This window comes from Dryobates pubescens, chromosome 1, assembly GCF_014839835.1.
Source record: "Dryobates pubescens isolate bDryPub1 chromosome 1, bDryPub1.pri, whole genome shotgun sequence".
Classification (NCBI taxonomy): domain Eukaryota; kingdom Metazoa; phylum Chordata; class Aves; order Piciformes; family Picidae; genus Dryobates; species Dryobates pubescens.
Window position 1 is genome coordinate 54,872,647 of NC_071612.1, and position 23,879 is coordinate 54,896,525.

General features: G+C 38.3%; 1 protein-coding gene across 2 annotated transcripts in view; it reads right to left on the bottom strand.

The window, feature by feature from the left end:
• Positions 1–21,123, bottom strand: part of GLRA3 (glycine receptor alpha 3) — a 66,732-nt gene extending 45,609 nt beyond the window's left edge. For both annotated transcript variants that reach the window (XM_054168935.1, XM_054169000.1), the window contains exons 1-2: positions 20,667–21,123; positions 2,425–2,552 (exon numbers count right to left, since the gene is read on the bottom strand). In XM_054168935.1, coding sequence (XP_054024910.1) covers positions 2,425–2,552; positions 20,667–20,785 — 247 coding nt within the window. In that variant the 5' untranslated portion in view covers positions 20,786–21,123. The remainder of the gene's footprint in view (positions 1–2,424; positions 2,553–20,666) is intronic.
• Between the last annotated feature and the right edge of the window lie 2,756 nt (positions 21,124–23,879).

The window sequence follows — 23,879 nt, forward strand, 5'->3', positions numbered from 1 at the left end:
TTATAATTTCTGTTGTACAAGAACAGACAGGCAGAATTCCTTATCCAAAAGCAGAGCACTTAGTCAAATTATGACTAAAATTGGTAGTTTAAAACCTTGTCTATACCAGAATTTTATTGGAAGAACAAATTATTTTAAAATATTGTTTGAGTTCTCGTAGTAGTTCTTGTTCTGATTCTGAAAACTATTGCCAGATTAAAAACTCAAAAAGGCATTAAGCCCCAGCACTTGAAGTAATAAAACTAACCAGAAAGTGGCAAAGTCACTTAAGGAGAAACTTATTCTTTGTGACAGATTTGAATCATTCTGGGCAGATTTGTTCAAACTGCATAGCTGTCTCAGAAGATTTAGAAAGTACACTTTTTGAAAAAGAACAATGTCAAATTAGGTTTTGTCTCTTTAAATTTCAATAGTTACAAAACAAGGCTGTAAATCTTTTGAATTATGCTTTCAAGAAGTACTGTATTGAATTTGCTAATCTCCATACCATCTGCCTATTCTTCATCATAGCCCCATCAGCAGATTGTGATTGTATGGTGTCCAAGACGCACTCCAAAACTCAATCTCCAAAACAACTGCTAAGTGATAAACTTCTCATTTTTAAATGCTTGCTTGCAGGACTTGAGAAGAGTTAAAGAAGAGGAAAAACTGCAGTGCTTTGTTTTTACCTGAGATCTTCTTTTGCCTACTACAGCTTTACCTTATGTTGAACCTGTGGTTTGCACAGTAATGAGTATACAATGGCAACAAGTCAAGGTAGCTTTAATGAGGAGCAGAAAATACAAGAGTTTCCATTCATATAAGATGACAATTTTAGAAATACAATGTTTTGGGTTGCTTTGAAAATATTATTTGACATGTTAACACTCCAGCAGGCCAGGCACTGGAATATTCTTCAAAATACCTCCAGAAAGGAAAGTCCAACTGTATGGTTGTCAGTGATACTGATCGCTGCTGTAAATCATTTATCGATGTATTTGAATTTCCAGTGCATCTTTATCATTTTCTAAGAAATATCAACATAATTAACTACTTAAAAGCAAAGCATTTCCAGCTGCAGTAAATCCTGGGCAATAAGTTTATATATGTAATACCAACTTTTTATGGTTTACTGACAAGGAAGTAATTTTACAAGCTACTTGGTTCTTATGAATCAGTCTGGGCAAATTCTGGCTAAACCAGGAAACAGCAATGGCTTTAGAGTCATAACCACTTAAGTTTCTGGGACCTGAAGATGTTGGAAAATGATAAAATCTAGTACTGAATAAGAATTAGGATGGAAAGGCAGTGTAACAGATGACTTAAAGGAGGTAGGCCTGTCTGCTTGAAGGACAATTTTTGTAGTAAACAGGGAGTAGAACTGCCTCATAGTGAAACGTTGTATGTAAAGAAGAAATCTCTTGAACTCAAGAAGTTAGGCACAAGAGGAAGCAGCTAAGGAAAAGAATAATGTATTTTTGATCACAATACATTTACTCTTTCAAAGGATTGATAACTCAATTTAACAATTCAGAAACACAGTGAAATATAGTTCCACTATATTCTTGTAACTCTTTGCATTTGAAAAAAATGAATAGATAAGTTTGCCTAAGCTTCCTAGGCTGTAAAAGTTAGAATGGGTGGTCTTTGTCTGTAAAATAGCATACATATTTGTATAACATTACAGTGTGCATAACCTTTCATTAAATATCCTATTTTTGAATGTCTGCATCTGGATAATATGGTTTGCAGGAAGACCTTCAGAAGATGTAATCATTGCATTTGCAAACCTTGGATTTTTTACTTCTTTGAATATCCTTTGTGATAAGTGCCTAAAAGGCACATGCTAAGAGACAATTCCAGGTATTTGAAACCAGCAGTTTCAGTGGAGTACTGAGAACAGGGAAAGCAACATGAAGAAAGATGGTCCCTTTCGCCTTTTAAAAGCACAGCTGCGACACTGGAGTGAGAAACAGGTTTGGTAATACACAACTAAGATAAAGTCTCTCAAATGTGATTGACATATCATTAACATGCACTTCCTTCTAGTTAGGAACAGGCAGGTATGAATATTTGGCCTCTCTTTCATGGAACTTGCTTTCTGGAGTGCTTCAGGCTCCAAGGTGGAAAGATGAATCCATTAACATGCATTTCAGGAAAGCAAAATAAAACCAAACTGTATTAGACAATTCAAATCTATTGATAATAGTGACAGTGATAGCATTCTGTGATAAGCTAAATTTCCAAAAGATCTGCATTTGGGTGGATGTGAAAATGGCAGGAGTAGAGCACATTAGAACTGACATGAACTGTCATAGGAATGAAAGGGAAAAAAACAAATACTTTTTAGTGCATACTTCATTTTCATATTTATTCCAGAAACAGCATTTGTGTGAGAAGACATACTGAAATACTTAAACCCTGAAAGTTTAGGTTTGAATTTACCTTTGAAATTTGGTCTGATCCTTGCATCGTAGCCTGACATCCTGCCCATTAGCTTATCCAGGAAATCGGATGGCGACATTGGCATGCTACGAGATCTTGCACTGTCTGTTTCCTTTGTGGCTACCAAGCTAGTAGCAAGGGAAAACAAAAAACCAGAACAGAACATTTTGTTAGAGATTTTGTTATGGAAACATGAATTTTACAGTCAATCACTTAGTTCATTCTTGTGTGAACAAGAAAATAGGAAAGCTGAGACTGACTTTCAAGCTAGTTTATGTTTCAAAAATAATAGTAGCAAAGAAACAGACATTTTATATGCAAATTGTATTTTGCTAAGCTGCATAGTTACAGGTTACTGTTACCTCTTCCTCAGGATTTTTGAAGATTAATAAAACTTTCAGTCAACCATCCATTGTAAAGTCATCTACACAAGAGTTGTGCATATGGAATGATGTAATATTGAGTTCAGTTAGGATTGGTCTGTCTAACTGGGTGTGGTGTAACAGAAGGCTACATCAGGAAAAAAGTAGTAAGCATAGTTCATAGGATAGTAATACTACCACCACTTTTGTTCAGCAAATAGTTTATGTTGGTGTTTAGACATAATACAAAATATCGAACACTCTGTTGGCAAATGGTATTCTTTAACAGTCATAGAGAGTCATTATCTGTTAAAACAAAAGTGCCTGCTGTGGTGGAAAAAGCCCAACAACTTACAGGAGGAACTATTTTAGGGCAAAATTTTTATCTCCGTGCCACATGGCAAATGTCATCTCCTATAGCCTCCTCTCCATACTCATGCAGAACTCTCACTGACATTCTAAAATGTGCACTACACACGCTAAGAGTGAGGGATATCAACACTGTGACCAGCCATGTGGACCCAATTGAAAGGTCTTTACTGTTTTCGAACTCTTACTTGAGTTACAGTAGTCAGTAAATATATATACAAATAAAATTGTGAGTAACATTGTGATATACAGTGTAACTATTTGTGGCTCTTGGAGTCTCAAAAATGTTGTCAAGCATTGTATAATAGTAATAGTGATTTGTTACGTAGGCTGAATTTACACCATCAAAAATTTGGGTAAAAGGTTTTGTTCCAAATAAACTTACACAAAACTAGAGGTGAAAAGAAAATCAGAATCACCAGGGCTATAATTACTTCTGTCTTTGATCTATTCTGGCTGTTAAATCAGTGTTCACCTAAAACTTCAGGAGAGATGAGCTGTGAATCAGGCCTTGAAGACTGAGAAATCAGAATTTAATGAACCGAGATAGGAAAACACCCTGAATCACAGGTCTCTGAGAGTGCATGACCTACTGAAACTGGTTTTTGAGTCAGAAACTGTTAGGTCAAGCTGAAGACATTTACCATGGAATATAAATGTTAGAGAGTAAGAAGCAGCCCAGAAAAGTCAAGGTGCAGCTTCTCTACATCAGCACACACATCCTAAATTCTAGAGAAGCAGCTACTGTGGGGAGTTATAGTAAGAATTATGTTCAGCACTGACATCTACCATCAGGAAAGAAAATAGAAAGTCACTGATGGTTTAAAACTAAGAATTAAAAGAAAAAAAAAAAAGAAAAGAAAAAAAAACCCAACACCATTGACACAGGTATAAATATTGATATTGATAAATTGGGAATGTGAGTCTAAGAAGGATTCAGAATTTATGCTGAACACCTGAGCACTGTTGTGGTACAGCTGTCACAGCACTACTGTGCTATCCAGCGGCGTGGAAAGATTTGAAAAAGTAGAAGCGCGAAGGTCACTTAAAATTTTGTATTAATGAGACCAGGTTGGGGACACTGTGTCAAATCCTGTGTCCAAGTTTTAAAATGATGTCAAAGCATTAAGAAAAGTAACAAAGAAATTAAGAGACTTCATGAGCGCAATGAGCTTAGTTTATCAAAAAGAATATTGCAAAATAGCACAACCAAACTCTGTAAATACATCAAAGGGGCAGAAAACACTGGACATTATTCAAAGAGAGGCAGAAGAAAAATCAGTGAGACAAATTCAAATGGAAATTTAGGCACACAGTTTAACAATAAAGATAACAGAGGATCCAAGTGTAGCAACCAAGACAGTTAAGCTTTCTGTAAGACACAGTTTAGCAAAATATAAGGCATTGTGCTCAATATATGGCTGGCTTGGTGAAAAGGAGTGACCTGTGATACATAGAAAAGCAGAATAAATTCAGAGTAGACATTGCAAGTCTCATGGAGAAATCTTCAGACTGCCAAAGGACACTGTGACCTTAAAGATCTTAAGGAAGAGAAGCAATAGGTATAGTTCAAAGTGAAAAATATTGTCATCTTGGAGTCCTTCTATGCAGAGTCTGGGTTGCAGGTTTACAGTTGCCTGTACTGTAACCTGTAATCTGGGTTGAAGGTTACATGTGGTCATGTTGGCCCATTTAGCTCAGTTCTTTTCACAGCTGGGTATTTGACTTACCCAGCAGTTGCAAGCATCATCTCCTTGCACAGTATGGAATTAAGCTCTACACTGGAAACTGCATTTGAGTTATCTGTAAACTACAGGCATCTTAATATCAGAGATGGAACACTGCTAGGAGAAAATGTGCTAGTGCTCTATCTCTGACATGCATCTGCAAGGAGGAAAGAATTTTAAGCTAAATGGTAACATTGTCATGAAAGAAACAGCATAAACTAAATGGCTTTCAGCTACTGAAAAACTTCAGTTCAGGAATAGTATAGCACTTTGAGTTGAGATTGAAAAGCCTTTGTGTGTCAAGATGGAGCTAGATATTAGGATATTGCAATGTGTATGACTATGATGGGATTCAGATCCTTTCTAATCCCTCTACTGAGGATATGTTTTGCATTATTATTCTTTTAGGGCTTTAAAATAACTGGTATTACAGAAGTCTGGAAGAAAAAAATTAATAGAAACAGCTAACACAGATATGCAGCTAGAGCACCAAAATCTACAGAATTTAAATGGGAGATCTCATCTACAAGCTGGCAATTTAGCTAGGAATAGAAAGCATGGCACATGAATCCATGCTCCTGAAATGTCTATTTAAAGTAGGCATGTTTGTGAGAAGAAATCTTACTCTCTTCTTGTTCTTCAAAGGGAAATGATTGAGAGCAACTTTTCAAAGGGAATTTTGCAATCTCCACAACTGTTTCCTTGTTTAAAACATTTAAACCTACAAAAATCAGATAGCATTCCCATAGGTTGGTTGGTTGGTTGGTTGGTTGGTTTTTTAAGAATCACTGTATTCCTACTCATAAATTACCTCTTTTCTATGTGCCTCAAATTTCTGCACATTTTTGCTACAGCACAAATTTTACAAATGAAAGTGCTTTATATATGCTTTATTTTTAAAGCTATCTTTTCAGAAGCATTTTCAGTTGTACAGCTTTGAAAGTCTTGTATCATTTGTGTGCTATAGTAAGTACTGTTTTTACTGGTTTCTCTTCTCAACCTTTTCAACATGGGTTCTTAAAAATTGTATTTGGTGTGATTTTTTAATTATAAAAGAATGTTTATTTGCAAATATTGAAGAAAAAAAAGTATGGGCTACTGTCAACATTTGTACAAGACAGATTGTAGTCCTCCAGAAGGACTTAATAAGAATAGTACAGGCAAAATGTGAAGGAAGGAATTACATCTTATAGCACTTGATGACACTCCCCAGTTTGCTGCTGCTACCTGTGAATGACAGAGATAAGAATATGCTGTGCTGTAGTGATACCTTCCACTAGAAACTTCCTGGAGAGAAAGAACATTTCTAAGCCCAGGTTAGAGCAGTCCCCTAATTTATCCAAGTCATTCTGAAAGCAGTCTCCAGAGTATCACTAAGTTACTTTTAAATACAATCAATACCAGTTAGCTTTGAATTAGATGGCATGTTCATTTTCTTCCTTCCATAATAAAACTGCATGTGTATTTAATCTAGAAACTCTTGTATCAACACCAGGTTACTGTCGTATTTGGCTTGCTGATTTTTCTCATCTGATCAGAAATTCTTTCTTTCATCTCAACCACAATCCATCTTAGCCATTTAAAGAAGCAGAAGTTTCATATTTCATCTTAGAATGCATACTATGGAACTGTTATACTTTGCATGTATTATGATGGTCTGATGGCTCTTTCATGTCATTAATTAGTCTAATCTTTTGGACAGAAAGTGTGATAAAACCCCATGAGCAACTGGATCCTGTGTTTGTGGACCATTGCCTCCAGCTGATGTCTGAATGACTTTAGTACACTTTACATTAAAAAGCTTTGTGGACAATCTCAAGAAATTGATTACACACTCATAAGGAAAGCTAAAAATGCAGCCAGTCGATACACACTCAGCTGCATCTCACAAACAATAATACCAAAAAGGATATCAGTAAATTTATCTGCATTGGTATTTATTCACTGGTTCACAAATAATGGTTAGATTAATTAATCTCATGACTAATTATCTTGATTCTGTAACTGTATGTAATGGTGTTAAAATTCATAAATTTTAAAGTAAAAATTATGCAGCGTAAACATGTAATTAACAAGGTCTGCTACAATGAAATGTTTCTCAAACTGGTGATGTCGATCATCCGACAGTACCTTGATAACTGCACTTTCAAAATTGTATCAATAAGATTTTGTGGTATGAAAACAGTCTTTAAAACCTCTTCTGCGTGATATAGATCTTTTCATAAAATATACTTGTTAGGATTAATGGAGTTGGTAGGATTAAAGTGAGTATTAAGTTTGATAAAATTAGAAGCACATGATTTTTATTTTTTGGGGTTTTTTTGGGTAAAGGGAATGTCTCTAATCTGATCTATTAATTTGCAAGAGTGAACATAAACCCGACAAAAATACCTTTTTGAAAGAAAAATGTTCCAGAATGTGACGGCTCATAATTACAGCCAAACATTAACAAGAATGACCACTGAAGGTCTCAAGCCCATCCAAATTAAAGTGTTTTCCTTGTTTGTAGAGAATTGATAAATACTGCCCTATCAGAATCATAAAAACTGCTTTCAATTTTAGGCCAAAAAAAAAAAAATCAATGTCAAGGTAAGGCATAAACAATACTAATTTCATTATTTTTTTGGTGTGGATAAAACTAAGGTTTTACTAGATTTGTGCACAGTTTTTCATTATAATTCATTTGTTCAGTCAAGTAGCATGACACAGATGTTCACGAGTTTAGACTGGGTGTCTGAGATAGCTGTGTCAGAAGAGAAATGCAGTTCTCTGTGTTTTATTTCAATGCACAACTTGAACTTTTAAAAGCCTTGCAGATGAGGCAGATATTGTGGAATGGCAGCTCAGAAGGGGAATGAATATGTTTAAGGCAAGTATTTTTTAAAATTGCAATGCAGTTTTAAAAACAACCTCTCCACTCTACTGGAAAGCAAAATCCTTAACAGAAAATAGAAAACAAATCGACTTCTCTTACTGAAAGCCATTCATCAGCAATATTGACTCACAAAAAGCCAGGGCTGTCCTAAAAAGCCAAGAGCTGTATCAGAGGGTCACAGCTGCACAAACCCAGTCCTGAAAGTGATATACAGCATCAGCTCTCACTGCTGCCCCATTCTAGCTCACACAGAAACTTGCTTCTGAGGAGGAAAACAAGACTCAAAATTCATCTCCTTCTCTGAATTACAATTTGGAGGACTCAGTCTCTTTACATTATCTACCTCATGAACCCAGAGTAAATGAACTTCTAGTTTAGATGCCTGAATTAGGTAGTATTACCTTCTTCTACTATTCAAGGTTAATGCAAGGAGGGAATTTTATCCTCTTATTTTGAATAAATTCAAATGGTCAGATTAATTTTTCAATATCATGCTGCAGAGATAAATAGTATCAGATCAAGACACATTTTTGTCTTAACAATATTTTTGTGCAACAAGCAATAGATTTCTATTAAGATGACAAATGATCCACTCTGTTAATTTAGTAGTTTAGAGAGGAAGACTGCATGCTAAATATATGGGATTGCATTTCAATGCAAGTATTTAAAATATCTTTTCAGATTTAGATTAAAAAAAAATGCATTTTTTCTCTTTCAGTGTCTGAAGTATCATTGCATTTAGTGCTCATTGTAGCTTAGGCAATGGTTACAAGCATTTTTTTTAAATGATATACCTGATATTTTTATCTTGTCATAGCTTTTCTCCATTATTGCTACAATTGAGAACGCCTTCCAGCCCTCCGGTCTTCCTCCAGTCTTGTTTGTTATTGAAGTAAAAATGGTATAATGTTTAGAGCTTAATCACTTCATGGGCTATAGCTTTAAAAAAAGCTTGTGGACTGTTTCAAATTTTCTTAACAGAGAGGGAATAATAACAGGATTTTAAGCCTTCCGATTAAGCCAATCTGACCTATCACCATTCTCCAGGTCAAAGGGCTTACATTCTAGGTGAGGATAAATTTGTATATATAATTATTTGTGACTCACTACATATACAGATATAAACACAATGCTTTGCAGCCCCCCTTTGGAAAGAAAAAAAATCTCTTGGGGTAAAGGAAGAAAACTAATTTGTCAGCATTCTTTGTAATCCTACAGGCATGGCTTTCTGTTTAATTAATGTATTCAATAAACCACAGGTCTAATTTTGCTTTCCCATTTAAGACAAGTTTACTGTTGCCAATTTCAGTCATGCAGCATGTGAATTTTCTTAAGATATTTTATGAATTTTAACTCTTCAATATTTGTATTTCCAGAAACCCCTACCTCCTTAGAAGTCTTTTGTGCCTGTTGTATAGCTTATTTTTATAAATGTTCTACAGTCAGATCTTAAGTCTCTTGCTGTTTCTTGATTTGTTCAATCAACAATCAAACACCTATACAAGGAGCAGGGAATATTTCAAATATTTAAATTCTGACAAATCTCTCACTCTTCCAAAGATCTACTGCATGGATGATATTCTGGCATCTTTGAATTAAAGATAGGCAGATCTTCACAAAATTCAATTAACTGTTTGGAAGGGGGTTTTTAATAGATAACCTTGGCTAAAAGGAATGGAATATCTTTGACAATAGAAACTGTAAATCACTAATTTATAGTAGTCTGAACTTGAATTAGTATCTCATTATAAAAATGAATTTGCATATCAATTGAATAATGGAGAGAATTCATTGGAGAAAAGGATAGATTGTAAAACGATCAAGTAAAATAATTTTAGAAGACTATCTTTTATAACACCACATATGCTTCTATAAAAGCATGTCAGAGCTAAACAGTTACACAGATTTTTGTGATTAATCAATGATTCCTCTAACCAATTGAACTTGTGCAGGAACTGAATAGTGGCTTTCTTTACCATAATGAATAATGGTTTAACTGATGTCAATGACTCAACATTAGATTGAAAGGAGAATTAATTGAAATTAAACTTTGACCTGACAGAAAAGAAGAAAAAAGAAAGAAAGAAAGAAAGGGAAAAACAAAACAAAACAAAAAAACACATCAAAAAACTACAATGCAAACTCTTCCCAAATCTAGGGGCAAGCTGCGAATACTGAAAATAGAATTCTACAGATTATAGATGCTTGGTTGATCATGTATTTTGAATGCATCCCAAAATGTACATTAAAATTGTAGAGATGCCTATTACTATGTTTTCTAGTAATTTACTCTCTAGATAGATATTTTACTACTATGGCATTGCTCCATCAATTTACTTTGCATATATTAGGTTGCTGTACTGTCACTCAATATAAACAGGAACAGTGTCCACTGAAGTGTAGATTTGCAGAAGAAACATATTTATTGTAATCATAATTAATGACCATTTAGAATGCCATGTCTTCTGTTCCCCCTTTATCTTGTTTTGCTTTTTAAATCCATTTTTAGGAGTTGAAAACCGTAGCTGAAATTGAGAAGTGGCGTTCTTTGATATGTTTCCTCTCAAACAATTATTTTACTATTCATAAAAATCTTCAGATAGAATGAAATTATTGAGGTTTAGCAAAACTCTGATTTTGAATTAAAACTGTAGGGCTTTTTAAGACTGAAGCACAATTCAATTAAACACTATTGCATTTGCTCTAGGGAAGCTCTACTTGTGTCATCAGTACAAGTGTTGTCCTGTATTTTCCATGAGCATGTCAGATGGCAGTTTAGAAGACAAGATATTTTCTCCAAAGTAAGCTTGGTAAGACATAAGTTTAGTTAGAGGAAAGTGGAAAATAGCCTGAAAATAGCCTCACCTTAAAATAAAGTATTTCAACAAGCAGGACTAGAGCCCAGAGAAGTCAAAACTTAGCAGTAAATAGAACTCAGTGCTGGATAAAGTTATTTCCCAAAATACTTCTCATTAAATTGTTTATTCTGATTAGTCAGCTAATTATAGTGCAGATACTGTGTTATTACTACTGACTAAGGATTTTCAATTAATAGAAAATGTTCTAGTTGGAAAAATAGTAATTTATTGAAATAAGATTTTTACAGAAACATATCCATTTCAATGTTGCTTTAATGAAATGCTGCCAGGCTGGGATGGAATATTGTCCAGTGCCCTTTCTATTCTGTCAGAGGCAATCAGTTTTCTAATGTTGATGTGAACTGAAGGTGGAGTCTCAGTTTCTAATTTTTAAAAACTTCTCTGACTATTTTCCCCACAGAAGTGACAGAGATTTTTCCTGCTTTCTGCAATTTAAACCTCCTTTTGTGTGTAGAAAAAGTAATGCAATCTTTACAGAGCTCTGGAATTTTCTGTGACAGGAGTGGTGATGTTCAACCAACTGTATCATTTACATGAGATACATGGATTAAGTAATTTTTTTTCTTTTTGATTAATTCTATCCAGAGTCAACACTATATAATTCAACATAAGATTTTCTTTAAGGAATAGCGTTGAGCTTCAGGGTGATGGTAAGAGTGGCAGTCTTCATGCCACATAATGACAGAAACCAGTATTTCTAATGTATGCACTGAAGCATATTCCTTACTGAGTAAGTCAGAGAAAATAATGGGAAGGTTAAAAGACAGTGCTCCTAGCTTTTCGTGTTTCCACCAAAATGATCCTGGTCCTCTACACACGTTCTCCTTCACATACAGAAAGTGATACTTAAGCTTCCTCTCAGATACATATTTTATTTGATCATGCCATGTATCCAACACCCTTAATTATCTGAGTCTTCTAAGCTTCATATAAACAAATGGAAATATGCTAGGTGAAGCAGAGATCATGACCTGCACCATTCTGCTGACACTTCCTGCACATCCTATCCTGGGCACCGGACTTCACAAGGTCCAGGTAGAGTATCCCTTCCTTGGAAGATTGTGAAGGCATTGAGAACCACCCCCAAAACAGAGTTCTGGTGTACAAGACACTTCCTCTTCTGAAGGAGTAAGCACAGTTCAAAAGGATGAAAAAAAAAAAAAAAATGCATTCTGGTAACTGTTAGGGAATCTAAACAACTCATTTGTGCTTAGGTTCTGATTACCGATGAAAATTTGAGTACTCTTGCATCCAAAGATCTGTGTTCAGGAACAAGGAAATTAGGTAAAGAGATATATAGATTGCACAGTGCTAGTATTTGGGATGAGGTTTGGAGGTAAAATTTTAACATGTATATGGAGAAACTGCTTGCAAATAGCATGTTTTATTCCAGTTCTCTACTGTATTGTACTTTCTGTAATCATGGCTTATTGTCTCAGGTGGGTGCACTTAATATTCACTTTATGTAGCAAAAAAATTCAGTATCATGTTCAAAACAATTCTGTATTCAATCCTTAGTGTGCAGGAACTGAAGCAAAACAGAAGATAGTTTATTTTACTTTAACTCTTGAAAATTAAGGGTTAAAGCAAACTGATAAATTTGCTTTTTAAAAACAAAAAACCAACCAAACAATAACAAACCCAGAAACTTTGCAAAAAGCTTTGAGAACATTTACTATTTATTTAAAAGAAATATTTTATAGGATGTGGTCCAGATGTGATGATGAAATCTGTCCACTTTGATTTTCATTCTAATACTGCTGCATCTGATGCTATAGTGTCAGGGAAAACATGACTCAGATGTTTAGGCACAGAATTAACATTTACCTTAGAATGCTTTAGTTCATCATAATTTAGCTGTGTGAAATCAGTGCTTCAGTCATGACTGATTTCAACATTTTTGGTATTCCCTTCAAAAAAAAAAGTTTTACCCTGCTTTTGCCAGCAAGTTACCATTTTGTGACATTTATTTTATCTATCTAGTAGGGCACCCTTAGCCAGCAGATATATTGCTCATAAAACTGGAAGTTTAGTTGGTCCCTGCAGATGAGTATGTCTTTGCCTACATATGCCCAGAGCATGGACACACTTGTGTACTACTGCATCTAACAGATAACAGTGCATTTTAGAAATGTTTTTGAAATTAAAAGCCTTAGCAGGACAAAAACTCAGGATGTTTTTACTAATCAAGTCTGACTGCATCCCAAAACTAAGCTCTGCAGTCACTCACTAGGACTTAAATTAGTAGCAATTTTAAAAACACCCCGATTTTCTGAAGAACTATGTCGAGTATAACTATATGTGCAAGGCTTTTCTCCTGAGTGGTTAGCTATGAAATTAAAGTTAATAGGTAAAAATTAATACAAATTTATAATCAAATAATTTTACAGAAAGTCATCTTGGAAATTATATATTCTGGTACTTGTGGATCTTCAGAGAAGCAATGAAGGATTACATTGGGCTCATATTTCACCTTTCAAAATTCTGAAGGGGAGAAAAAGAAACTGAAGATAAATTCTAGCCATAGTGAAGTCTCATGCAAAATGTACATATTATGTGAAGCCTTGGGCAAAGGTGAAATGGGTAGGTATTCAACTATCACATTTTTTAATATCAACTCTATTTTATATATATTTTATACCAAAGATGGAATGGAGAAAAGGGCAAAATATTAAGACAGGTAGTGTAGTTATAACTGCAGCTTGAATTTTAATCAAGATGAGTTAAAACGCTAGTTAGCTTTTTTCAGCATCATGGCTGCACTGATTTTGTTGATGATGACAGAATCACAGAATCCCCAGGATTGGAAGAGACCTCAAAGATCATCAAGTCCAACCCGTCACCACAACCAGTCACCTCATGACTAAACCAGGGCACCAAGTGCCACGTCCAATCCCTTCTTGAACACCTCCAGGGATGGTGACTCCACCACCTCCCTGGGCAGCCCATTCCAATGCCTAACAACTGTCTCAGTGAAGAACTTTCTCCTCACCTCGAGCCTAAACTTCCCCTGGTGCAGCTTCTGAATTAGTTTTTGCTATATGAATCACATACAGGTTAATAGCAATTAACTCAACCTTACATTTTTGAGATAATGCGGTACTCCTTTGTTTGCTATTGTTTCACTGGGACAGTCTCAGGCTAATCTGCTGGCTTACTTTTCCCTGTAGCCATTGATTTATATTGCTGTGCCAGTGGAGGTTTAGGCTGGATGTTAGGAAGAAGTTCTATACAGAGTGATTGCCCATTGGAATGGGCTGGCTGGGGAGGTGGTGGAGTCACCATCATTGGAGGTGTTCAGGAGGAGACTTGATGGGGTGCTTGATGCCATGGTTTAGTTGTTTAGGTGGGTTGGATTGGTTGATGGGTTGGACATGATGATCATGAAGGTCTCTTCCAACCTGGTCTATTCTATTCTATTCTATTCTATTCTATTCTATTCTATTCTATTCTATTCTATTCTATTCTATTCTATTCTACTCTACTCTACTCTACTCTACTCTACTCTATTCTATTCTATTTCCCCATTACCTGTGCAGCTCCACTATTTCAACAGCCCTAGACTACAGCCTTCTTGATTTTTTTCTATATTTTCTGTTCTCTCAAACTGTTCCCCCTGGAAACTGCATTTCACAAATGTTTCATGTCACCAAATAGAAACTTCAGTAATAACAATATTGAAGAGGACTGATCTTCCTTAGGGAAGTTCCTATGTAGAAATTGCCCTGACTCTACCCACTGTCCCTGCCTATTTTGTGCATCTATAGTAAGTCTAGAGGAATAATGGATTGGTATGTGGTATAGCAAAATTACACAGAAAGTGTTTGTTATATAGAAAGTCCACTGCAATGTAGACTAAGTATATTTACCCCATTTGCTGTTGAATAACACTGAAGGAATTCATTAGACAGACAGCTGGAAGAGCAATAACAAAATTCATTCTTTTATAATCATATGCTGTCTAGATTTGTACTTCTTTTCTTTCTTTTTGCTTTCAATACCTAGCATTTGTATTAATGCAGGATCTGAAAATCAGGATGGATCATACAGCTTCAAAACCCACAAAAAATGATGGTTTACAGTCTAAGCTAGAAAAAAGTGCAGTCTCAAAGGGTTTTGCCTTTTCTCTTGACTTTACATTGCAGACTGCTCTTCTCATTCTTCTGCTTTGGTCCTGCATTCTTGTTACATATAGTTTCTACTTGTGTCCTTTCCTGCTTGCTTGAGAGTTGATAGCTTCCAAAAGGTGCCTTTTACTCAATCTGTTCACAATGTCTACATATCGGTTACTAACTTCTTTTAATGACTCTCCCAACAAACATTATGGTGATCAGTGGGAAAAGCAATGAAAAGGAGAAGATGCAACTCTACACAGAAGGGCTGTTCATTGTTCATTGCTGAAAAGCTGATTTGTGGGAATAATTCCCCATAGGTATTATTACATAATACTCAGTAAGGTCATTTGAAGCTTGTATGCTAAATCTGTTAAAATAAGAAGCTCTAATCTTATAAAGATTTTCATTTTCTCTAATTGCCATGATTCCTAGTATATCTGGACAAGAGTAACCTGATAGAGGAGCTATTACATTTTTCATCATACAGAAGCATAGCACTTATCTCACAATATTACTTGCTTTCAGCTGTTGTTAACATCAATTGTCTAGAAACTAATTAGGAGAGGTTAAAAGTAAGAAAATGTCACTAGCACAGTAAAAACTGAAGGATTCAAGTTTCTAATTGGTGTGAGCTAATCTACTTAGTTTATAACATTATAAACTCAAAAATCTGCTTCTAATTCTTTCTACAAATTACAAAGATGGGAATAAAATAAATTTAAAAAAAACCAACAACTATTTTTTTTCATAGAAATAAAGAATGGATTGCAAAAGTTCTGACTAAATTTTTACTCATGACAAAGCCTGTATTTTATTCAAAGGGATTTCGGTATTTTCAATGGTATAGTTGAAATACAAGAGAATTTGAGTAACATACTCTTGCTCACAGGAAATCCCACCTCCTTTTTGTTTGGAATTTTGGAAAGTAAAATGCCTGTCTATGCTTTCCCCCCATCCCCTGCAAGGGAACTGGAATGCTCTCCTCCTAACATCTATAAGGACCCTGAGCATACATCCTTCATGCCAGGGGTACCAGCTCCAATAATACAGTAGCACAACTTTGAAAGAGAGCTGTTTGATAAGCTGTAAAAGCTTTAGCAGGGATTCACCCCTCTTCTCTCAGGAGCTGGGATTTTAATTTTTTTTTGTTATTGTTATTTTTAACCTCCAGAGTGCTGGTGAGATGCTTTTGGTCTCTGTGCAAGCTACTGTGGAAGTACAACTTTACCTGGCCTCCCACCTTCCTAATTCTGACCCGGAGCTTGATGTGATGTCCTGACTTTTGGGCATAACCTTGGACCTGCCTCATCACTACCAGCTTTGCTTGTAAATCTGAACTGGTTTTTGTACTGGATCTACTCTGCTTCTGCACAGGTGCTGCAGGACTGCAAACTTTGTTGATAGGCTCCTGTTCCTGCCTGCCTTTCTGTGAAGGTAAACTACCAGCTCACCTTCCCTTCCCTTGCCACTCCCTGAGATATAGGAAACCTTTTTCATTAGGACCTGGACTCTGTTGACTGATTTATCCTACAAAATCTTTTCAAACTGAGTCTGGGCTGATGAGGAAAGGTATTGTGCCTCAGTGCTCTCATCCTGAAATGTGACATTTTCTTTCACATACTATTTTTTTCCCATCCTGATTTTAATTGACACTTTTATTTCTTGGACAATATTGTAGGCATAACTCAGGTGACCAACCTGGTGGATGTGGGGCTGGCTATGGATGTGTTCTACCTGGACTTCATCAAGGCCTTTGACACCATGCCCCATAGCAAACTCCTGGCCAAGCTGGCAGTCTTCAGCTTGGACAGCAGCATTCTGTGCTCGGTTTGGAACTGGCTGGAGGGCTGGGCCCAGGGAGTGGTGGTGAATGGTGCCACATCCAGCTGGCAGCCATTCACTAGTGGTGTCCCCCAGGGATCAGTGTTGGGCCCTATCCTGTTCAATATCTTTATTGGTGATCTGGATGAGGGGATTGAGTCCATCATCAGTAAGTTTGCAGATGACACCAAGCTGGGGGCAGGTGTTGATCTGTGGGTGGGCACTGCAGAGGGAGCTTGAGAGGCTGGACAGATGGGCAGAGTCCAACACATCCATGTGCCAGGTTCTACACATTGGCCACAACAACTCCATGCAGTGCTACAGGCTGGGGTCAGAGTGGTTGGAGAGTGGCCAGGCAGAAAGGGACCTGGGGGTACTGGTTCACAGTAGGCTAAACATGAGCCAGCAGTGTGCCTAGGTGGCCAAGAAGGCCAATAGCACCCTAGCCTGCATCAGGAATAGTGTGGCCAGCAGGAGCAGGGAAGTCATTGTGCCCCTGTACTCAGCTCTGGTTAAGCCACACCTCGAGTACTGTGTCCAGTTCTGGGCCCCCTCAGTTTAGGAAAGATTCTGACTTGCTGGAACATATCCAGAGAAGGGCAACAAAGCTGGTGAGGGGTTTGGAGCACAAATCCTATGAGGAGAGGCTGAGGGAGCTGGGATTGTTTAGCCTGGAGAAGAGGAGGTTCAGGGGAGACCTTATTGCCATCTACAACTACCTGAAGGGTGATTGTAGCCAGGTGGGGGTTGGTCTCTTCTCCCAGACAGCCTGTGACAGAACAAGAGGACACAATCTCAAGCTGCACCAGGGGAAGTTTAGGCTGGATGTTAGGAAGAAGGTCTTTACAGAAAGAGTTACTGGCCATTGAAATGTGCTGCCCAGGGAGGTGGTGGAGTCACCATCACTGGAGGCATTTAAAAAGAGACTGGATGAGGCAACCAGCACCAGAACAAGAGGACACAGTCTCAAGCTGTGCCAGGGAAGGTTTAGGCTGGAGGTGAGGAAGAAATTCTTCCCAGCAAGAGAGATTGGCCATGGGAATGTACTGCCCAGGGAGGTGGTGGAGTCACCATCCCTGGAGGTGTTTAGGAAGAGCCTGGATGAGGCACTTGGTGCCATGGTTGAGTTGATTAGATGGTGTTGGGTGATAGGTTGGACTTGATGATCTCAAAGGTCTTTTCCAACCTGGTTAATTCTGTATTCTATATTATTAATAAGATGCTGAATTCCCATTAGAACATCTGAAAATATCGTCAAACATATTTGTGATAGTATATAATACTTAATATATTTTTAGCTGTTTTCTTTTTTCATTTTTCATTATTTGGGGAAACTAATGCTGACTTCCGCTTCTTAAAGCTATTCATCTGAAATAAATTTGCAATGTAATGCAGGAATAATTTCAAAAGCAGTTAACTGTGAGCTGAGATGTGCCCCAGAGTTAAATAGTGCGAAGATCTTTTCCACAAGAATCTGGTCTCTAAGTGCCATTATCTATCTCTGTGATACTCTTTTCTTCAAAATAAAGGCAATGGGGCAGTGAACAGAACAAGGAAAGAGGTAATAACCTAGTCATAGCCTGAAAATTGGTGTATGCTAATTTGCATAACTAAAGAAATATTATATAGGGAGAATCTATTTTGCATTTACACAGTGCCACCTACCTTTTCATTCTGTGCTTTCCCCATACACAGGTGTGCATATAAAATAGCTACATGCTTTAAGGAGAAAGCAGAGTCCCCAGAAAGAACTAACTGTGTAGTTCTAATAGATCTGTGCTGTTGTCCATGCAAGTTTGAGAGATGTCATGAAACGTGCTCATAAATATGATCTTCATGTTGACTCTACGAGTATGATCTTGCTCTCAGCATGACCTCTTGCCATGCAAATCTAGAGGAATTTTTGTTTATGCTATTACTTTAATGAAAATTCATAGGAATATTCAGTCTTAGAGATTATTACAGCTTCATTTTCCTTTTCTGGTAGTGAATTACAGTTATTTTTAGGCTCTATTAAATTATGTCCCCTAGCTTTCACCCTCATTTTTGCATTTCTACTCTCAGTATCACACTGGGACTTGGCCTGGAAGTCATTAATAAATACTTTATTTATTATTTTATTTTTTTTATTTAGGCCTGATTATAGCTTTTCTCCCAGTCCTCAAATACACCACTGACCCATATTGAAAACAAAACTAAACATCTGTCTTCACAGGCAAGCCTAAGATTTAAATGATCACTTTAAACAGCCTCGGGGCTGTTGGACAAGAAATAAGAGTTTTTACTGTCAGGTTCATTCAGTCTTTTCACACAGCCTTCAGTGTGTGTTAATGAAAAGCAGAAACATTTTGATGCTGTACAATGTAAGAGAAGATACATTCCTTTTTTCTACAGTGTTTGAGGAAGTAAAACGAGGTTTGCACCTAGGAATTTGCAGCACATTCATCGTTTCATTCAGAGTATTATATAGGTGCTAAGGTTGGGGGCTGTGTGTTGCACAGAGAGTGGAAGCTGAGTCTCGCTATTCCCTGTTCCATTTGCACTAATGGAAATAATTTCACAAGGCTTAAGTTGTAAAAGAACTAGAAGTAATTGCTCCAGGAATTTTACAGGTTTTATTATTTTTAACCTTGGGTTTTTTTCCTTCTTTCCCCCCACTTGTTACATTGTAAAGCACAGTGAAGACTGTAGTGTGTCTTGAATGGACTCTGATTTCTCAGGTATTATTGCTAGACCTAAAGTCACTAACAGTCCCTAATATGTGGTTTAATATCATTAAAATAGAGGATTAATCATGCAAGAGTAGGATGGCCTTTAAATAGCATGCAGAGAAAAAATAAGTCTGTAAGTATACTGAAGTAGAGCAATACTAACACCATGCTCCTTGTATTGCCTACACTACACAGGGGCTTGGTCATCTACTCTGAACATTAAAGACTCAGTGCAACTGGAAAATTTAAATGGTAATGTAAACACATTTACTCTTTTCTCCCAGTGTCATTTAATCCCACACCATTTGACCCAGTTTTAACTTTGTGCACCATTATTAAAACCCTTCCATGTAAAATCTCCAAACTCTTTTTGGAAAACCACTTTTCCAACATAAGTTTCCTTTTTTATCTTTGTCAAGTAACAATGTGATTCTTAAAACGGTCTGGCATTGTCATGTTATCTGGCATTGTCATGTTATCTGCCATAGTCTGTTCGTTGTGACACAGAGCTAGAATGTTAACAAACATGCCTCACTCTGCATTAGCAGTGAATACATGCTGACATTCATGCCTGCTTTGTTAGTTATCTGATTTTTCCTTTGAAAGTTTTCCCTCACCTTTAAATGGAGGAGTCAAGTTTATTTTAGCCTGCTATCACCACACTTTCAGAGCTATGTATTAAAAGAATGATTGCACTGATACCATAACATTACTTTAGACAGAAAAGGTGTGCTGCTGGGCAGAAAAAGCTGTATGAACCTCAGTCACATGAGTGTGAACTCAGGTCATAATTTGTAGATACGTTGCCATTTTTTACAAATGTCAGTGGCACAGCAGATGTTTTCCCTCTTAAGGGAAATTGCCTAGACCATATCCTCTGTTCACTCCGTGATCATTTCTTTGGTTTCTGTAAAAGACTTCTCTGCCTGAATGTAATCCCTCATTTTTCCCTTTACTGAAAATAACCAATAGCAATAAATCTGTATTTTACCAACTCAGATTATCTCCTGTAACTTTAAAATATTGACACGTGGCACCGTTAAGAATTTTTAAGATAACCACTGTTACATTTCCTGCTAAAAACAGGGATAAAATTCACTGATCAAATAGGGAAACCCTGAGTACAGACAGCTGAAGGAAATGCACAGTGTTCAGCTTGTAAAATGCAGAATCAAATTCGCGGTAATGAAAGGTTACAAACTCATTTACGGCGCAAACCCCACGCATTCCTTTTCCGTGCCCAGTCTGGCTGCCGAAGGTAGCCAGGCGTTAGCGGCGAGGAAAGGCAGCGACCACAGCCGCTCGCTGCGCGAGTCCCGGGCGTTTCGGCCGCCCGAGAAAACTGGCCAGTGTACCTTCTCTACCCCAAAGAGCAAAACTCACCTGAGCAGTACCGCGGCTTCCCACAGATAAAATCCCGAGACAGCAGCACGGAGGTACCTAATCCGGGCCATGCTGCTCGGCACCACCGTGGAGCCCTGGAGCGGTCGTGTTCGAGGCATCGGCGGGGCTCCGCTGCGCTGCGCGACTAGGCGCAGCTCGGGCGGTGGACGCAAGCGAAGCTCGGCTCCCCGCGGGAGGCCGGCGCCCCAGCACCCTGGAGAGCTCCGGCGGCTCCGTTCCGCGCCCTCCTAGCGCCCGGCGACAGCCCGCGCACTCCCGCTGGGCCCCGCCGCTCCCGCCCCGCCGCTCCGCATCGCCGCCGAGTGGGAGCTTAATCCCAGCCGCGGCGGCAGCGCTGAGCCTCGGCGGCGGCGGGACCCCACCTCTCTGCCTGCTCGCCCCCGGCTCCTGCCAGCAGCCAGCACCCCGCCGCCGGCCGCATCCTGGGCGACTTGAGGGGGGGGGGCGGCGGCCCCGGCGGCGGGGCGGGGGCTGGCCACGGCCGCCCCCTCGGAGTGCGCTGTAGCTGGTGAGGCCGGCGGGGCGGGACCGTGGACGGCGGCGGCGAGGGGGCGCCCTGGAAGGGCTGCCCCTGAAAGGGGAGACGGCCTCATCGGGAGCGTGGAATGGGGTTTGGCTGAGGCTCGTCAGAGCAGTCCCTGGTTGAGCAAAGCAGCCGCTGTCTGCGCATCCTGGCCCGGAGAGAAGGGCCCGGTGGGAACACCTGCGCGGGGCAAGCTGCGTTCAAAGGCTCGGGTGAAATCTCCGTGCCTTGGGTCTCTGAGAAAAGAGGGGTGAAAGTTTGTCTACTTTGCCTGTAGGCCTTACTGCTGTGCTTTTTTTTTTTTTCCCCCTTCAGAAATGGGGGAAAAAAGGAGTGTTGATGGACATAGGAAAAGTATATCCTGTTTTAGTCCACTAATTGGAAAAGAGAGCTGCTCTGGTGCCATGAGAGAAACCGAAAGAGTTGGCTAATTTCGCTGGGGAGGAGAATGGAAGGGACTGAGGGAACCAGAGAAGGAACATTGTAAGAAAACAGGAATGTTACTCACTAGAGAAAGGAGGAACAAGAAACAACGTTACGAATACAGGTGACAGCAGAAAAGTAAATGATTGTAGTTAGAGTTCCCAAATGGCGCTTCATGCAAGCCAGGAGCTGCTTGCATTAGAAAAGGGTAAGGATTTATTAGTTGATACTGGGAAGTATTGAGAGTCTTGCAGTAATCTGTGTGGTTTGTACATGAAGTAAAATGAAAGGTTTGTAAGGAAGGGCTTTACCTGGACAGAGTCAGAAGAGGAGAATACATCTGAAATTGTGAAGTAGAGATACCCTCTGTGAGTCTAAAAGGCAATACCTTTTGAACACCTACATGCTGAGACAGTTGGGATTGTTCAGCCTGGAGAAGAGAAGGCTCTGGGGATGCCTTATAGCAGCCATCCAGTATCTGAAAGGGGCCTACAAGAAAGCTGGAGAGGGACTGTTTATAAGGGTGTGTAGCAATAGGACAAGTGGTGAAGGTTTTAAACTAGTGAAGGGTAGATTTAGACTGGAAATTAGGAAGAAATTCTTTACTATGAGGGCAGTAGAACACTGGAACAGCTTGCCCAGGGAGGTCCCATTCCCAGAGACATTCAAACAAGGTTTGGGGGGGCTCTAGGCAACCTGATCTAGTTGGGGATGTCTCTCCTTACTGCAGGGAGGTTGGACTAGATAGATGACCTTTAAAGGGCTCTTCCAACTCAGTGCATTCTATGATTCTATCATGTCTGGGAGAGTCAATGGAAGGAGAAATCTGGGATCAGTTCAGGGACAGATCTCTGCTTATGTGAAATGTATCTGTCTGGTCATATCCCAGTATTTGCCTCAGTATAATTTCCTGACATGCTTTTTCCTGTAGCCACTAATTCATGTCAGACAGCCCCACTAGCTCTGCAGCTCCTCTAGTTGCACAGCCTACATCATTATCTCAGGCCAGAGTCTTATTTAAACTATTATGAAGCTGTAAGAGAGATCAAATGCTGAAGAAGGAAGCAGATGTGATAAAAGGCATGAAGCAGAGCAAAAGAAACTGAAATTTTAAGGAAGTATAATAAACAAATTACAGGGGGAAAGAACAGCAAAAACCCAGCAAAAACCCAAGAAGAAAGACAGAAATATACATCAACTTTTTCCACAGAATAGAAAACAACAGATTATCATTGTGCACAGTACATGCAGGAAAGAAACAAGAAACAGGGATTTTATGCAGTTCTTATTTCTAAGGATAAGGTATGTGTCAGAAATAGAGTATTTAATTAGAAATCTTTTAAAGCAATCCCACGTTCCAGCTGCAAGTCTGTTGTCCTTTTTGCTTCAAACTTACATTTTTGCGCCTTAACTCACATTTTCCATTTTTAGCATATCCTTATTAATGTTTTAGCTCTTCAAGGTTGTTCCAGCATGTATCACTAAGTAATGATACCTGCTACATATTTCAGATCCAGTTTAGATTTCTTTGTTGATACCCATCAAGTCCATAGCTGAAGAATATTGTATAATATCACTAACTTATTTCCTCTGTCCCTGAAGTTTTTTCCTTTAATAGTAGTGGTTCAAAGACTCTCTGTATTCAGTATTCAGAGTTTCTAGGTCCACTTTTCAAAACGTTTATCCTTTTGTTCTCCCTTTAGCCCTGGGTGGAAACGGTAATCATGAAAAGAACCTATTTAAATCCTTACCTGAAAACATAATAGCAAACAAACTAAATAAGCCCTCTATTTGCTAAGGACAGTCTGTCCGTGCTGGTGCTCCCCAGAACTGGTGTGGAATACTTCCTTTGTATATTAAGAACAATTGATTCTTATCTTTCCGCTCAAAATAACTAATGAATTTGCTTCTCCAGGTGGTGTTTATGTTTGTGCAGTTATGTGTGTCAACAGTGAACTGGTCTGACATTTCATTTATTTGGACTGAGGCAAGTGCATTTTTCTTATGATGCAATTAGTTAAAACTACCAGCACAAATTCTCCAGTTCTCCTATAGAAACAGTTCTATAAATTATAAGTACAGATTATACTTCAGATAAGCAGAGTTAGAACTTCCCCAAGTCCCCACTGGAAAAACTTACACTTGCTTGTGCTTTAAGCAAAAACTTTGCTATTGCATAATTTTATTCTGCTAAATACAAATGCTGTTTTCAAGTTTTTTAAAATTTTCATATGGGTACTGTTGAA